This window comes from Mustela nivalis, assembly GCF_964662115.1.
Source record: "Mustela nivalis genome assembly, chromosome: 12".
Classification (NCBI taxonomy): domain Eukaryota; kingdom Metazoa; phylum Chordata; class Mammalia; order Carnivora; family Mustelidae; genus Mustela; species Mustela nivalis.
The window spans coordinates 41,171,344-41,189,997 of record NC_139031.1 but is presented as its reverse complement, the minus strand read 5'-3'; the positions used below and the strand labels follow the sequence as shown (position 1 = coordinate 41,189,997).

At 36.2% G+C, this 18,654-nt stretch overlaps 1 protein-coding gene across 3 annotated transcripts in view; it reads right to left on the bottom strand.

The window, feature by feature from the left end:
* Positions 1–18,654, bottom strand: part of DPY19L1 (dpy-19 like C-mannosyltransferase 1) — a 93,742-nt gene that overhangs the window by 30,370 nt on the left and 44,718 nt on the right. For 2 of the 3 annotated variants that reach the window (XM_082692475.1, XM_082692476.1), the window contains exons 8-11: positions 13,181–13,272; positions 11,185–11,284; positions 8,500–8,577; positions 795–881 (exon numbers count right to left, since the gene is read on the bottom strand). In XM_082692475.1, the coding sequence (XP_082548601.1) occupies positions 795–881; positions 8,500–8,577; positions 11,185–11,284; positions 13,181–13,272 (357 nt within the window). The remainder of the gene's footprint in view (positions 1–794; positions 882–8,499; positions 8,578–11,184; positions 11,285–13,180; positions 13,273–18,654) is intronic. The other variant, XM_082692477.1, reaches the window with a different exon arrangement.

The following is an 18,654-nucleotide window of genomic DNA, read 5'->3' as shown; positions in this document are numbered from 1 at the left end:
AAACTATCTTAATATTTTACATAAATAGACACAAAGAGTAAAAAAAAAAAAAAAAAAAAATAAGAGAATCCAAAGCCCCAAGCCTCTGATCACAGCGAAATCAGGAGAGACTGCTATGAGACGCCACAGGGAGGCAAGGGGGTCAGAGAATGGAGCAGAAATAGGAGAAAAACTGCAAAGGGGAAGAAACAAGAAAAAGAAGAAAGCACAAAACCTTTCTAAAATGAACCCTGGACCAAAATTCATGTGACAGAAAAGACAAGGAAAGAGAAAGGGTAAAGTCCAGGTAGAAGACAAGGTGCTATGTTGCTATGTTAGTATTTCTGGTATGAACTCTTGTGTTCCTTTCCTGTTGGGGAAGGGAATACTGGAAAACTCTATTACATATATACAAAATCAGTAAAAATGCCTGAGATAATTCTTATCAAAAATCCCTCACCAATCCCAAGCCAGTGATTAAAAACTGGTGAACCATTAGTTTCAAAAATAGCCATGTACCTTGGGGGCTTAAGTGGGTACGAGAAGAATAAATGAAAGAAGATGGGATTGGGAGGGAGACAAACCATAAGTGACTCTTAATCTCACAAAACAAACTGAGGGTTGCTGGGGGGAGGGGGTTTGGGAGAAGGGGGTGGTATTATGGACATTGGGGAGGGTATGTGTTTTGGTGAGTGCTGTGAAGTGTGTAAACCTGGTGATTCACAGACCTGTACCCCTGGGGATAAAAATATATGTTTATAAAAAATAAAAAATTATATTAAAAAAAAATAGCCATGTACTTAAGAGACACTTACCCAAATAATTACCAAAGAGGAAGCATAATAAGAAGTTAATAACATTGAGTTTCCAAACATCAAAACAAAACAAAGTGCAAGAGAAATCTGGAAAAATCCAAGAAAAATATAATTAATGCACATAAAAGAACACAGCTTTTTATTCTGAAAATTGCACATGCCCATGATGAAATTCAAACCATATAAATGAGGATATACCATGAAAACAGCCCACATCCTATCCACACTTAAAACCCAAAAGATCGCCACCATCAACAGTTTCCTGTGCATCCCTCAAAACATTCACAAGTACAAAGTCTAGTTTGAATTTTTTAAAAACCACAAATGGAAACTTGGCCCATAAGCGATGCTACTGCTTGCTTTTACTCTGTTTCAGAGAGCTTTCCGTATGAATCCAAACCAACCTAATTCATTCTGTTGAATAGTTGAAAAAAGTACACCACTCTAGAGTCATACCATAATTTACTGACCAGTCCTAGGACTACTGCCGAACAGGTAAGTACTTTCCAGTTTTATTTTGCTCTTACATGGTTTTCCCTATTACAAACACCGCTATGATAAACATCCTTAGGTGTGTATCTTAGATACATGTTAACACACTCATGAGATAAATTACTAGAAGTGGAATTGATGGATCAAGGGTATATACATTTTGAAATCTGAAAAATATTGACAAAATGCCATAAAAAATACTGTACCAATTTTCACCAGTAGGACATGAGAGCACCTGCTGATACACACCCTTATCAATTCTTTAAAATGTTTGACCATCTCAACCAAGAAAAACATTACCTCACTGTTTCACTTTTTCATTGTTTTAATACTTGGTGAGACAGGCATCTTTTCTTCTATTTGTTGTTTTTATTGTGGGTCTGAATTGCTTATTCCTACCACCCATTTTTCTATTAGGCTTTAGCGATTTTAAGAGCTCCCTTTATATGTTATGAAAATATCATTCCTTATCAGGCAAATACATTGTAAATATTTTTCTAAGTTCATTTTTATCTTTGTGGTATTTCTGTATTACGGTTATTTTCCAAATTTTATGTTAGTCAAATTTATCGTTCATTTCCCTTAGGTCTTCTATAATTAGAAAAGCTTTTAAAAATAAAATAATCCATGTTTTCTTCTAGAAGTTTTATTTTTGATCCATATATTTGAATTTCCATCTGCATTTCAGGATCAGCTTATGGTTCAAGAGCTGACATATTTATTAGAACCACTTTATTCAATAATGTACATCATGTCATATTTAGAGTTATATCTGTCCACTGCTGAATCTTTACATCCAAAAATAACACATGTTGTTGCCATTTAAGTGTTCCTTTACATTCATGGGGGGTGTAAAATTTTCCTCGTATGGATCCTGCATATTAAATTTATTTCTAAGTGTATTATTTTTGTTATTGTATCGGGAATCTTTTCTCATCATATTTTCTTTTTTTTCCTTTTTTTAAAAAAAGATTTTATTTATTTATTTGACAGACAGAGATCACAAGTAGGCAGAGAGGTAGGCAGAGAGAGAGGGGGGAAACAGGCTCCCTGCTAAGCAAAGAGCCTAATGTGGGGCTTGATCCCAGGACCCTGGGATCATGACCTGAGCCGAAGGGAGAGGCTTTAACCCACTGAGCCACTCAGGCGCTCCCCTCTCATCATATTTTCTGACTGCATATAGAAACATTATGTTAAATATGCAGAAATGAACACACTCATTGTTTCCAGTAGTAATTAGTTTATAAATTTTGGTTTTTTGGTATTCAAAATCATATCACCTACAAATAATATTTCTTCATTTTCCTTTCAAATTTTCAAAAGCCTTATTTTTTTAGTCAACTGTATTAGTTAATATTCTTGCAATAAACCTAAGTAATGCCACTAAGTAATGCCTAAGTAATGCCACTAAGCGTGGCATATTTGTCAAGTTTCTGGTATTAATGGGAATACAACTATTGATTCATCATTTTATGTGATACTACTAGCTTTTGAATTGATGTATATGTATATATTTAAGATTGCAATGAAACACTCATCTATTTTCATTTGATTGAGATCTTAAAATCAGAAATAGCTACTGACTTATCAAATGCCTTTATAACATCAAAGGAAATGATCATATTGTTGATCTTTTTAAAATATACTGATGGCTAAGTTATAGTGATATAATTTCTAATGGTGTCAAATCATTCTTGCATTCCCAGAAACAAACTTAACTTTTCATGGTATGTTATTCTCCTGTACTTATGAACAGGTAAGCAACTAAATCCTCAAAATTTTATAACAATAGCTTTTTCCCATAAGTGCTGAAATTTAAGACAAACTCTAAACTTTGCAAATCAATTTTGATAAAATTTAGCAGAATAACATCACTTTGCATAAACAGATTCATAACCAAGAAGCAATGCCAAGGGTATTCAAGAAACAAATATAAGGCAGTATCAAAAAAGGAGGTGCTAAAGGTCTGGAGAGAGATTTGAGGTCCATTCCCACCTCAGCAGTCAGTCTGGTCAGTGCCCTGCTCAAATGCTCCGAAGGTTTCGATTCTCAAGTTAAGGGAAAGCCAAAAGCCTTTCCCACACCTCCAGACCCTGTAGGGCCTACCCCACTAACATCTGGGACCTCATTTCACATTATTCTTCCCCATCTAGCTCCAATCCAGCCGTCTTTTGCACATCCTAGAACACAGCGGGTACACCTCCACAGCAGAGCGCTTCTGCTTGCTGTTTCTCTTAACCCTATTGGCTGGCTACCTCAACTTCTGAATCTATCTCCATGTAACTTCTCAGAGCGGCCTTGTCTTTGCACACTTTTCATCTCCGACCTCCCCCACATACTCAGCAAATCCCACGCTCCTTGTTCCTCACTAATACCTGACAGGCTGGCAGAAAGAAAGGGCTACTTAAGATAGCGAAAGTCCCCGCCACAAAACCTGAGCTCGGGACAGGAGAACAAGGACCCAAGCAGGAATCTGAAAACCCTCCCGCCCCGGGCTCCCCTGGACCAATGGGACCCTGACATGCAGGCAAAATATCTAAGTAAGGGAAACTTGCCAGAAGACCCCTGAACTCCCCTGGAGGCCCCTTAAAAGCCCCCTTCTCCATGCCTTGGGCGCGACTTCTGCCACTCTGCTTTCCAGAGTGGTGGAACCTCGCCGGAGGGTGCCCACCTCCTCCTGGTGCAACTTTCCTGGCTCCCCTTCTTCTGAGCCCTGAAACTTTGCCGGAGAGTGTTTTTAATAAATCTTGCCTTGCACCTACTTTGCCTGGTGTTGTGTTTATCTCGCTGGAAAAACTACAATACCTACTAACATTTAACATAACTGTTTAACTTACATATCTGTTTCTTTGTACTCTTGAATATACACTCCATGAAGGAAGGGTTTGGTTTTTTTTTTTTTCCTTTGTATTGTTTTTATCACTGCCATTTCCTTAGAACCTGGGAAATGTTTGACAAAAAACTGGGTGCTCAAAAACATGAGTGAATTTAAATTCAAGGAAGTAAATTTGAAAATTAATAAAGAAAATTGAGAACTTGAAAGGTACAGAATCGAGATTATTACAAATTATTTAGTATTCGTGTCTTTTTTTAGTATCCGTATTTTAGCAGGTTCAAAAACATAAGACAACACTGTGAATGACTTATGTTAGCAAACTTTAAAACTTAGGGATAATTCCTAGCAAAATAGAAGTTACCAAAAACTACTCAAGAAAAAAGTCTCAACTGTTCTATTATTGTGAAATAAGTTAGATCAATAATTTAAAATCTGTCCACAAAGAAAACAACAGACCCATATAGTTTAGCAGACAAGAGCCACCAAACTTTCAGGGAATATTCTCATCTCACACAAAATCTACCACAGAAAGGCAAGGTAGGGGCACTCTACAATTAATTCTATAGGGCTAAAATAAATCTGATATCAAATCAGTCAAGTGTAGCCAGAAGATTTTGGGAAAATGGCAGGAATCTATCTCCTCACCTAGACAACATCTATGCTGCCCAAACTTGTCTTAATGGAACTACGTGGGAACTCGGGAGTCTCCCAAGACTTGTAACTCCCAGGAGAATGCTTTGATGGGAAACTGAGTTATCTGTAGTGAATTCAGCTCTTATCTCAACAGCAGCTAAGCATCCCTCACACACCAGCCCAGATGTAGACAGTCCTGCACAAGCTCAAAAGCACAGTCAACAAAAGCAAAATAAACAAGTGGGACTGTATCAACCTAAAGAAAAAGCTTCTGCACAGAGAAAGAGATGATCCACAATAGGAAGAAGCAACCTACAGGATGGGAGGAAAAGATCTGCAAACCATCTAGCAGACAGAGTTAATATTCAAAATATGTACGTCATTTTCACAACTCGATAGCCAAAAAGCAATCAAACGCCCATATAATCCGATTAAAAATGGGCAGAGGACCTGAACAGACATTTTTCTAAGGAAAACACACAAATGGCCCACAGGTACATGAAAAGGTGTTCAGCATCACTCATCATCAGGGAAATGCAAATCCAAACCACAATGAGCTATCACCTCACAGCTGTCAGAACGGTTATTATAAAAAAGACAAGAGGTTAGTATTGAGGAGGATGTGGAGAAAAAGGAATCCTTTTTCTTTGTTGGTGGGAATGTAAATTGGTACAGCCACTGTGGAAAATAGTGTGGAGGTTCCTTAAGAAATTAAAATTAGAACTACTATAAGATCCAGCCATCCCAAAGAAAATGAAAACAAGTTTTCAAAGAGATATCTGTGCTCCCATATTCACGGCGGCATTATTCACAAGAGCCAAGACATGGAAACAACATAAATTTGCATCAGTGAATAAATAGATTTTGAAACAGTGTGTATATACATACACACACATATATACATGATGCAAAAATCATTCAGCCATAAGATAGGAAATCCTTCAATTTGCATCAACATGGGTGGATCTTGAGTACATTAGTATGCTAAGTAAAATAGCACATTAAGAAAAAGACGAATACTGCATGATTCCACTTACATGAGGTACCAAGCAAAGTTAAAATCATAGACATAGAAAGCAGAGTGGGGGTTTCCAGGAGCTGGGGGCGGGTAGGAAGGGGAATAGGGAGTTATTGTTTAATGGGTATAGAGATTCTGTTTCACCAGATGAAAAGAGTTTGGGAGACGGCAGTGGTGGATGTAAACACTGAATGAATATACTTAATACCACTGATAAGTACACTTATAAAGATTAAGACAGGAAATGTTATGTGTATTTCACCACAATAAAAAATGTGAAAAAAATTCCTTTTTGGAAACAATTCTGTATTTTTTTCCTTTATGTAACTATAGGGATTTAGAAATTTGTAAAGGGATAATGGAAGAAGATATTCCACAGTAAGAAACCAGTTCCATAGTTAGTAAGTCATATGGTAAAACATAAACCATTCACCCAAGATAGGTCCTACTACAAATTAAACCTCCGTAATGTTAGTACTTTTATAACTGTAATTGAATCAAACACCTCATCCACAGTTACCTATGTGGCCATGTGGCTGACCGACTCTAAATGCTAACCAATTATTCTGATTTTTTACAGCAATGCAAAAGAAAAAACAAAAGCCATTTTAGACAGTTTGGGGGGGGGGGGGGAAGCCAAGTGTAAAAAAAGGATAATTACTGTCCAACCCCATTCATGAACAAAGATTTAAAAACCCCAACAAAACAGCAGCAAAGTGTATCCAGCAATATATAAAAGTTGTGTTTAGCCCAGAAAAGCAAGGTTTTCTTAATGCAGAATATCAATTAATATAATTCATCACAGTAACATATTAGATAGAAAAACACATAGGATCACACAGCCAGACACAGAAAAGAGTTTGAGGAAGCTTAGCTTTTATTAATTTCTTTTAAGAAGTGCTCAAAGCTTGAGGATATGTTAAAAGGACAAAGAAGCCAGCTTAAAGCAGCTGGCCAAATCAGGAACAAGTCAAGCATAAAAGCATAAAAATAAATAAGGAAAACAGTGGATTTTACTGCAGCAAATAAAACAGATGCCATTTTCTCTTGGATATAAGAGAGAAACTGGTAAAATGATTTGAATAGGAATGTTACAAAAATAGGAATGTCCCAAAAAAAGGAAACACAGAGGTCCCACAAACATATCAAAAGATCTTTGGCTTTATTGAGAATCAAAGAAAATGCAAATTAAGGCCATAAGATACCATTTTATACTCACCCATTTTATGATAAAATAAAAGAAGATGTACAACAATATGAGCTAAAATACTATACATTACTGTTCAAGGTAGTCCAATCATCTTTGAAAAACGATATAGGATTAAATTAAAAAGATGAACATGGATATAATTTACCACCCAGGAATTCTACTATCAGGTAAAGACCCTAAAGAAACTCTTAGCATTTATGCCTCATTATGGAGGAATGTGTGACAACATTCAGCATTATTCAAAGAAGAAAAAAAGAGGGGAAAAGACCCTAAATGTCTTTCAACAAGAAAATGGACAAATAAACTGTGCTTTATTTATAGAATGGAAAATATAAAGGGAAGAAAATGTCTGAAATCCATAACATCCAAATCTCAAAAACCTAAGTAAAAATATAAGTCTGATAAACAGATACCATTTTTATAAAACTTAAAAAAAATACTAATATTTAATAATAAAGATGTATTGTTTAGGAATACATATATGGTAAAGTCATAAAGAAAAGCAAGCTAGTTATAATTTAAAAGGTCAGGATAGCTGTTCTCTCTAGAAGTGAGGGGACATCCCCAGAGCACACAAGGGCTTCTAAGCAGTGAAGGCTCTAGTGTTCAGTTGTGGGGGAGGGGGGCTCAAGCTTGTTCATATAATAATTTTGTTCATAACTTCCCTATACATATTATAATGTCCTTTTATATGTATCAATTATTAGAGAATAAAAAATAATGTGGCATATTATAATAACATCAATTTTAGGAAAAAGAAAACATCAAAATTGTAGAGCTAATGACAACAAGACATGTTTTTAAAGGGTAAACATTCCTCAAAATCAACCATCCAGTCTTAGTACCAAGAATATTCTTCATGACATCTACTTAGCTCACTACCCCCCCCCCAATCTTTGCTACATTCTCCTCTCCTCAGTAAGACCTACCCTCACCACCTCATTTGCTATCTTAATCCCCTGCCCCCTTACACTGGCCCTCCTGATCTCCCTGGGATACCATGAGTTGTTCTTTTCTCTTTTTTTGATCATCCTTTACTGCCTTCTAACATACTATATGTAAGTTGCCCATTTACGGTGTTTATTATTTATCCTCTGTCCTCTCACCTTGCTCCACTCCACCAAAGTGTGAGGAACATGTATGCGGGGATCCTTATATTTCTATTCTGCAGTATGACCCACATGCCTGCATAGTTGGTGCACAGCAAACAAACATTCTCTTTCATTTTAACAGAAGCCTCTTAGATAATATACCATTCCCTGTTTTTCTCTCATGAATTATCTCTTTTACTTATAGCAAGTCAGGCACAATCTCAAATCAGATAATATGACCCAAATTAAAATTTTCTGGGTGGCCTATTTAAAACATGGCCTGTAATTATATCGCAGCATTTGGATGACACTTGTTTTAGTTATGGAATCCTGTCACAACTAGTTTCAACCATGTGTAACACAAATACTAATCAGGAGTTTGTTTTAAGGTCAAACTAAATGGAAAAAAAAATTTAAACCATTACCATGTGTATATAAATGATCTTCCGTAATTTGCATATATCAATGTATCCCACAACATATACTGCAAATAATGAAGCAATCTGAAATTTAAAAAGAAGTTAAATTACAAATAAAAATTACATATGTAACGAATAGCTATAAGAATGAAAAAAAGATTATTTTTTATTATTTTCTCACACTGATTTGTATTTATATTCAAAAGGATTTTTTTCTTTTTAAAGATTTTGTCTAATCAACAGAAATCACAAGCAGGCAGAGGGGCAGGCAGAGAGAAAGGAAGAAGCAGGCTCCCCGCCAAGCAGAGAGCCCGATGTGGGACTCGATCCCAGGACCCTGGGACCACGACCGGAGCTGAAGGCAGAGGCCCCAAGCCACTGAGCCACCCAGGCACCCCTCAAAAGGAATTCTTTAATTTTTCTCTGACCTGTCAAATTATTATTGAATATAGTCAATATATTAATATAGCAAATACAGATTGAATTTTTTTCTTCCATGAACAGCTCTCTCAATTAACCTTGTGAATTATCTACTTTGTGGATTATTCAAAAACAATTCTCACTTTAATGTCAGGGTGACTCTACTGCCAACATGTACAATTACAAAGTGCTTTTGCCCAATCAAGAAATACGAAAATTTAATTATAACTGATGACAATTAATACATAATTGGGAAAGGCACATTAATCTCAAAAGTAACTGCGTAATGCATGTGTGTAAAAATGCATTAAGTTCTGCTTATTAGTCACTCTTTACAAGAATCTCCATTAGTGTTCATTTGAACAAACATTCAAATATTCGTTGTAATCAAATTTATCAAATTTCCAATTAGAAGGAGTACTTTCATTACTTTTAACTTTCTTTAGAGCTTTGAACAAGGTATTGACCAAGGTATTGGTAGGTATTGACCAAGAATTCAAAGAGTACTGGAGTTATTTAGGTGAGTTAATTGACTAAATGATAATGGTGTACCTCTTAGTAAAATGTAGTTACTATGCCACACAATGCCTCTCCACCTTTCTTCGTGATTAAATCCCATGCCTCCCCTGCTACACAAACATAGTATAAATAAGCAGCAAAGTAGCTGAATACTTAAAGATATAACTTAAGTTTCATTCATTATTTTTTTTTACCTCCAAGTAATCCAAAATCTATGACAGATTTTCCCATGAGCAAGAAAAACAAGATTTCCCTTTCCCCAGATTTATCCACGGGGAACACTGCCCTGCTGAAGGAGGAGACTCGTATGACACTGTAACTGTGAGGAAGTGTGCCTTGTTACTCGACATAAGCCCCGCACTCCATGAAATACCTTCTCCCACTCACCCCCCAAAACTCAGGTCATCATCCCTAGCTGGAAGACATGGGAACTCTCCCTTTCCACCCCAGGGCCAAGCAATACACAGCGGACCTACAAGGGTAGAATCTTTAAGAAGTGTCTTTCAGGGACTTTTTTTGTTTCATTTTCTTTTCAGGAACATTTTTAACCAGGAACATTTAAAATGTTCCTTCTAAAGAAGACAAAGGAATCTAAAAGGTAGGATCAAAGAAAGAATTAAGTACAAGTAGATTCTCTTTTTAAAAATACTGAAAAACCTGGCGATTCACAGACCTGTACCCCTGGGGATAAAAATATATGTTTATAAAAAATAAAAAATTTTAAAAAAATACTGAAAAAAGCAGCTAACCTTTCTGACATCTTGCTAAGTATTCAGCACGGTGTTCAGTCTTATACACACTCTCTCATCTGATCCTAACCCTTATTTTATCTCACCATTGAGAAAACTGAAACTAAGCACAGCTAAGCAGTCTGTCCAGGTCAAACTGCTAGTGGATAGAGTTAGGACTCAAGCAAGACATGTCTCAGAAGATAGCAGAACAACTCCAAGCCGCTTTATGTGAACATGAATACGGCCCGCAGAGAGAGAAGCAGAAGTTGCTGGGGGTGGGAGCAGCACAGGGAGAGCCTGGCACACAGTTTACTCCCTCTCTCAGCAGGCATCTTCACCTAGCTCCATACACCTCTACTTGAAGAGAGAGGGAGGCAAGAATGCACAGAAAAATGACAAATTACAGACTGGTAGAGGAGTTATATAAATAAGAACTATTTATTTGTCCTATGTTATCTTACGTGCATTTATCCTATGTGTAAGAATGCACAGCATTCATCATAAAAGAAGTACATTTATTTATTTATTTATTTATTTATTTATTTATTTATTAAAGATTTTTTATTTATTTATTTGACAGAAAGAGACCACAAGCAGGCAGAGAGGCAGGCAGAGAGAGAGGAGGAAGCAGGCTCCCCGGTGAGCAGAGAGCCCGATGCGGGCCTCGATCCCAGGACCCTGAGATCATGACCCGAGCCGAAGGCAGCGGCTTAACCCACTGAGCCACCCAGGCGCCCGGAAGTACATTTATTTAAGAGAAATGGTTGAAGTTATAGCGCTAGTCCTCTTTTAAGGACACTAATACTGAATAGCAAAGGATTCTTACTGATTTGAATTCAATAAATGCATTCTACTAGTAAGTAAATAACTAATATTCACTAATAAATAAATCTCACATATTTGCCTACCCTGAACTTTCTTTAAGAATCATATAAGATCTCAGTTCTTTAATTTTACACAAATGAGTTCACAAAATAAAATATACCAAGCTTAATTCAGCTTAAATATCCAAGTACCTTACCTGAGTAAGAAGTACAAACTGAGCAAACTGCCATGGAAGCATGAAAAATACATTGGAAATGCAGAGTGCAATCAAGCTTCCCCTGTAAAGTTTTGTAGCCCTTGGGAAGAGAAAATAAACATCAGTAAGTTTGACCACAAGGTATTCTAGCATGGGCCCAAACTGCTGCAAATTAGAATCTCTAAACATGATCTCATTATAACATAAACCAGACATAAGATGAACCAATGGGTTCGAAATTATACTTCCCGACACTCAATTACAACAACTTTCCGTGAAAACTAAATGCCCATTATTACTGTAAAAACAAAGCTTGTCAAAGACAGAGAGGGCAGCTGGGTCAGTACTTCCATTGAATTTTGTCAAACTCTATTTTGGTAAATTCATAATCGAACATATTTAATGCTGCATCAAATAGCTTCATTTGGAGAGACAGAGAATGTCTATAAAAAACCACAGAGAGCAGCATATTCCAAGTGATAGCAGTGTTCTGCAGACAAAGAGAATTGAGACTATGGGCCGAGCAGTGGGCGACTCCGTGGAGGATGTGAGGGGACAGCTGGGTCCTGCACGGAAGGACACACAAGAGAAGAGGCGAGAAAGGCCAGGGGCCAATCTGGAGCCAAGGCCTCTCTTTGGTCCTGACTTGCAGTTTAGGGGGTTTTTAGAAAGGTGAGGTAATTTTATCTTTCATGCTACTTTTAAGAAGTGCTTTTCTCCTAAATCAGTGAGCTCATGTGAAGCCCCCAAAACATTTAACGCCTTCACAAAGTGAAGTGTATATGCAGCATCTCAAGGTTACTAGGTCTGCACCTTAAAGAAATGCTCCTCAGGATAAACATACCTGGGGCACTAAGCACCACAAGATGCCTTTCTTTACTTTCCTAAGTATCCCTTCTCCAAGGACATCCCCCTCTGCAATTCTAATCCAACTCTTTCTATCATGTCCCTCAATCAAGTCTTTTAAAAATCTAGGTCACCTATTTGTGAGCTATGAAATCACTTTATTAGATAAAATCCCGAAAGTTTTAATGGAATGAGTACATCCCACATTCAGAGAGAGGCCTGTCTAGAAATACTACCTAAGAGACAAGTCCACATAATTGTTCTACTGCTGCTAAAGTCATCACAGGGGGAAATGGACCATCCAAAGGGTTTGGTGTAACAGACTTCCACCAGCTTCTCCTAAATTCTGCAGATCCTTAAAGGGAGTTCTTAGTGTGAGCCATCTTCAGATTCTCATCATGCTTCATTCTATTTTTTTCCATAGTCCCCATTTTGTTTTATTTTTACCCTCTGAATCAAGGTAGCATCTGTCCAAACTCAGTATTTGTCGACAGAAAGGGGAGCGAACTGTTCTTAGTCCTATTCTCTTCCACTCATATGGTGCTTGAATCTCTGTAAGGTCTCTTGCTGAAGGCCAGATGAACATGGGAGAACCCAATCCAATCCTGAATTGCCAGCAGGAGTTTTCCTAGTTTAGCTCTGGCCTACTGAGTGGTTTCTTTCTAAGCCTACTATCTGATGCTCAAGGATGCTAAGCAAATATAGGAAGAAGAATAACATGTTAACATACCCGGCCATGATTACTCTACCAACTGCTCTTTCCTCTTAAGGACTCTATCATACAGGTCACGCTCTATTGCCATCAGTCTTCCCCCTTCCTCCTGCCTACTTTCTGGGAAGCTGTGATGGTGGCAGAGAATGACACAAGAAAGTGGAGATGGCAGAAGTGAAAGCAAATTTGCTGCTCCTTGAGCAGCTCTATGGGCCACTAAGGAAAAAGGAAGAAGACTGGAAGGCAGACGAAGGAAATGTTTTCGGCAGTAAATATTTTGAAGTGACATGCTTAAAATAACCATGAATTCAACTTAGCAACATCATCTTAATTTTTTTTAATTACACTGTTTTATTATGGAAACTTTAAAAAAATCCCAGCTTAAGTTTACTCAGTGCAAAACAAACACACCAAAGACCTAAGGAGAGTCAAAGTTACCTGAGAATGTGAGTCACAAGCAACATCTGAAGTACGAGGAATGGATAGGAGAAGCTTTCCCGGAGGGGTGGTGTCCACATCACACGAGTGCACTGAAAACACAATTTGTAATGTATGGTCTCTTTGTGAAATTTGTTAAGTAAGACATAGTAATCGAAAGCAGCTATTCATAAACACAAAAAAGTTTTTCACACATAATTTAAATGGTATGTTGGAAAACAAGCTGCTAGGTTTTCCACCAAGAGCAAAACTAAAAAGTGAGAAGGAAACATTATTGAGAGGGAGACACACATGGCATAAGATCTTGTGAAATATTAACACGAATTGTCGACAGCAAATACCAAAAAATTTTAACTAGAGCCTAAAAGGAAAGTAGGGAAAGTACCAGCCAGAAAATGTTCTGCCAAAACTAAAAACATTTCACTGGAATTGGTGTATAAACCAGTTTACTTTGCCCTTCCACTTGAGTTTCAGCAAAACATCCATAACCAATACTTGAAAACTCTTTGCAGTCATCAACATTAGCATTTCTATTCACAATGCTCCTAAAAAAGAGCACTCGATTTCTGTTTTTACTTCTCCTTTGCCCAAACTACCCTGGGCTGTGAAAATTTAAAAGGGGAAGTGGGGTTCAAATACAAAATAACAAAAGTCCTAAAATGTCATGTACCATCTCTACTGAAGAACTCACATCGGGCATAATTAAGTAATGTTGCATCCCATTCTCTCTCTCCCTCTGCCCCTCTCCCTCCACACACACACATGCACCAAGATAAGTAAAATAAAAAAAAATAAATAATGTTCCATCCCAATTTTAGCAGTGTAGCGTTTTTCTGCATCTACACTAAATAAATTAATAAGTCTATCTTTTAATTAGAGGAACACTGCACTGGATGAAATATAAATAATCTGATATTACCCCAACTAAGCTAGTCACACTAGAAGAAATCACGACATCTTTCAAGTCAAGCAGTTAAAAACTATACGGAATTACAAAGACCATACTGGAAATAAGCCTTTCCTTTATTTTAGCTCTATCTCAGACTATTAAATCTACTATTGCTATAGAAAATTTGAGCCAATTTACTTCTCTTTTTAACCAAAATTCACTATCCTCTATGAGATTTAACATAAATATTTATAAATGAAGTATACACACAAGGGAATTCTGAAAAAAATTGAAAAAGTCTTTTTTGATGTGTATTTGTTGTTACCGGAACACAATTTTAAAAATCTGTTGGTTCACAAAATTAACTAGAAATTTTAATATGATTGATAGTAGAGATATATAACCACAATTTACAAAGTTATCAATCTCTATGCAAAAATCAAGAAGAGAAAATATTTTAACCCTGTAATGTACAATTAGAGAATTTTCTTCATACAGACTGTTCACTCACATTATTTTGATACCCAATTTCAACTATGTTGCCATCCCTTAGAAATCTGTTTCTTTTAATAGCTGAAAGCACTCAATTCTCTCAAATTCAATCGCACTGTTTGTAAAGTAGGATGAGAAGGCTGAATTACAGAATTGAAACAAAGAGCAAGATCTTTCGCCTCTACAGTGTTAAGAGTGAATGAACGCGAATATGTGAAAGCTTCTCATTGTTTCTCCAATGACACAACATGCTTCACTAGATGTGCTACAAACATAATTGCTGGTTCAGATGACCCCATGTAATCTGAAAACAGTAAACATATTTGCTTTAATCATACCTTAAGTTTCAACAAATAAATATTATAGTTATAATACAGCTCCCTATATAGGTGGACAGTTCAGAATGCCAATGCCTTCTAAAGTCATTATCTTGAAATTTAGGAATTAAAGAAGGGAATAAATTACGAACTCCTTCACAAGGCATTACATCACTGTATGAAGCACTCAGGCAAAATACAAGACATTCCTCAATGGTGAAAATGAACTCAATGAAAATCTGACTTTCCTTTAATTGTCCTCTTAGAGTATATAATTTTTAGCACACATTTCAAAGCACTGAATAACGCAGCGCATAATATTGCCTAGATATGGACAAGAACAAGCTCCTATTGTCTCTTTAGAAAGCCTGAATTTTAAATCATTTACTCGAGAATCAAAAACCAAGGAATTTTAGTAATAGGAAGCTTCATTTGTCAAGCTTTACTTTCAAAATAGCTCACTTTTACTATTAGAAATCTATCATAATATAATATACTTCTCTCCTTAATGTAAAACTAAATAGGGGTATAACTAACTACTGAATTATAAATTATAATTAGCATCAGAAAGATCATATTTAAGGTTTGTTCCAAGAGTTCTGACTAGAGTAGACATTTGTAGGATTAGTTATAAATTGCTGTTGGTATAATGTTTAGGTTTAAAACAAATCGTCCCACTTCTGAATGCTATGCAGACTTATTAGTTATAATACTGCTTTACATTCCTTAATGTTAACTATAATACTCTGTTAAATCTTGAACTTACAAATGCTTTCAAAAAAACATATGTGGCCAACATGAAATTAGAATCTTCAAAAAAGAGAGAAAATAGGAAAAACAAAATATATGAAGAGAAGATATTGGTTAAAATTTTTCCAAAACTGATAAAAACAACAACAACCCATAGAACAAAGACGTTCAGTGAGCTGTCAATGGGGCCCATACAAAGAAGACCAAATCTAAGTTTATTACCATCAAACGAATAAAAAACAAATATAAAAAGAAAGTCTTCAAACCCACCAGAGAAGAGACACTCCACATGCAGAGTGACAATAAGAACAATAACTGACATCTCATTAAGCAACGGAAAACAGAAGACAATAGAATGACATTTAAAGTGCTGAAAGGTAAAGATACCAACCTAGAATTCTTACCCAGCAAAAATACACTTCAAAAAATGAAGGCAAAATACAGACATTTTTAGACAGGCAAAAGCTAAGAGACCTTGTTGGCAAGAGATCTTCACCACAATGTTAAATAAAGTTCTTAAGACTGAAGAGAAATTATACCAGATGGAAACCCAGATCAGCAGGACAAAAAATACTACTGAAACCCAAACACAAATATTCAGATGTGAAAGACTAGGTGATAAAAAGGGAGGGAAGTATGCAAGGCAAAGGAGAAAGTGTGTACCAAAGCCCTAAGGAAGGAAAAGGAGTAGTCCTCTCTGGGAACTAGAGAAGGAAGGACAGTGGGACTGAAGCAAAGAAAACAGCTTGGACAGCAGTGAGAGACCCAGAGGGGCCCAGGTCATGAAGTGGGCTGTAGGCTAGGCTAGTTCTATTACATTCTAGGTAGTTTTCATCTAAGCAATAGATACATTCTCATCTAAGATCAGTACACTCTTTTTTTTTGGGGGGGGGGACTTTTGGAGTTAATTCAAGTTTAGTGTAAATTCACAAATCCATAAGCACACTTCTCAATAGCTTGAATAAATAATGCATCTTGCACTCATACTATGTTCCAAATTAATGTAAAAAATAATTTAAGCTGTATCACTCTTCTACATGTAACCTTCCAATGGCCTTTCCACCTTCTTCAAATGAAACTTACGATGACCAACAAGGACTAGAGAAAAGGCTCCTTCCATATCCCACTTCCCATTATTAACTGGCCTCATTTCTTCCGCTCTCTGCTCCTGTCACAAAAGCCTCCTTGCTGCTCCCCACATAAGCCAGTATTCCCCCACCTTAGGTAGAAGATGGTCCTACCTTCACATGATTATCTACAAAGACAGGGACCTTTGCTTTACTGACTTCTCAACAAATCCTAGGCATCTACAAGTACCTGGCATACAGTGAGCCCTCTGTATATACTGTCCTTATTGAGCTGAATAAAAAGAAGAGCTAGAATAAATGTCCTGGCCCAAATGGGACCCTACAAGAAAGTAAAGAAAGAAAGGGACAAAGGGAAGGAGGGAAGAAGAAGAAGAAAGAGAAACAGAGAGAAAAAGAAGAGAAAAAGTTTCACAAATTAGCAAGGAAAGATCTCTGTACTTTTCACTTGTGAAAGATAAACCTTGGTATTATCTTTGAAATCCTGCTTCCCTCATCTGTGCTGAGAGAAGTTTGGAGAGATTACTGGTTAATCAGGAAACTTAGAATCCTGTCCCTGCTTCACAACCTTGACTCAAACACTTAACCTTTCAGTGCTTCCAATTATTATACAAACTGGAACATTATTATTTACTACTTATCTACCATACAAGAACATTCTAAGGATTAATGAGACTCTCTTCAAAGTATTCTAAGAATGGTTTTCCAAATCTTACATAAATAACATAAATATGTCAATAACTAATTAGAAACAAGGACAGTTACATGTATATTATCTCAGTTCAGTTAAAAAATACTTAAGAAACTAATATGGGTCAGAAATATGTTATGGGTACCAAAGAAAGGTTAATTAGATATGCCTCTTTCATATACTACTTAGATTTACTTAGGTTTCAAAAAAAGGGGGGGGGATTTTCCTCCTCATAAATGTGCCTATCTTTTTATCTGTGAGGATATTTTATATAAAACACAATCAATCATGCCTGGTAATAACTTTTCTAAAAATCTCTTCATGAAAAAGATAAACAAAATTACTTCACGTATAATGAATTTTTGATAGTCAATAATTAAAGAAAAATATTATATCTCATTTTTTTCCATATACTCCTCTAACTGCTTTCCAGTCGGCATGATAAAAATCCGACAGCATCAAGCCATGGAACATACATCTGATCTTGTAATAAGGAAGGATTTAAAAGGCAGAGCAAAACTTTTAGCATTCCTCTTAGCAATTATTCTCAACAGGGACAGAGTCAACACTTAATAAAAAAAAGCTTGATAAGTGAAAACATCAACATAATTTTTATTATGAAATGTATAGCCTCAATATCATCGATCATTACTATGAGCAGTGAGTTCTTTCTTACATCTTCACAGGTTCCAGATTTGAAGGTTTCAACTTCTGTTTTAAATCATTTGATTAATCCCTTTATATTACACATCTTGCAGTTCTTTTGTTGAGGCCAAAATTTTCCCTTATAAAACCATCTGGGTGAAAAGAGTATTTTCAAAAGTACATCATAGTCTATCTTAGACTCAAATACAGAGCGAACTGAATAATGGAAATAGAACTTAAAAGCAAGTAACAACTCACAACTATTTTTTGGTATGTAAACCACTCATTGGCATGATTAGCATAACTCTCCTAAGAAAAATGGATACCATGTACCAGTCAGTAACCCACCAGCAATTTCAGTGAGTACACTGTGACACTGGAACAGAGTTCACTAAATGTGGGAATGGGTACTACCACAGCAGATACTTCCCTCATATAAAAATTATAGACTTGGGGCAACATTTTTAAAATTTAGGAAAATAATTGGGTCTCAATCTCACAGTCTGAAAACCAAAATAAATATTAAATTATTTTAGTTACTTAAATTCTTAACTTATTTTACCCAAAGCTACAGTTTATTCCCTCAATTTTAATGTCTTTACAAA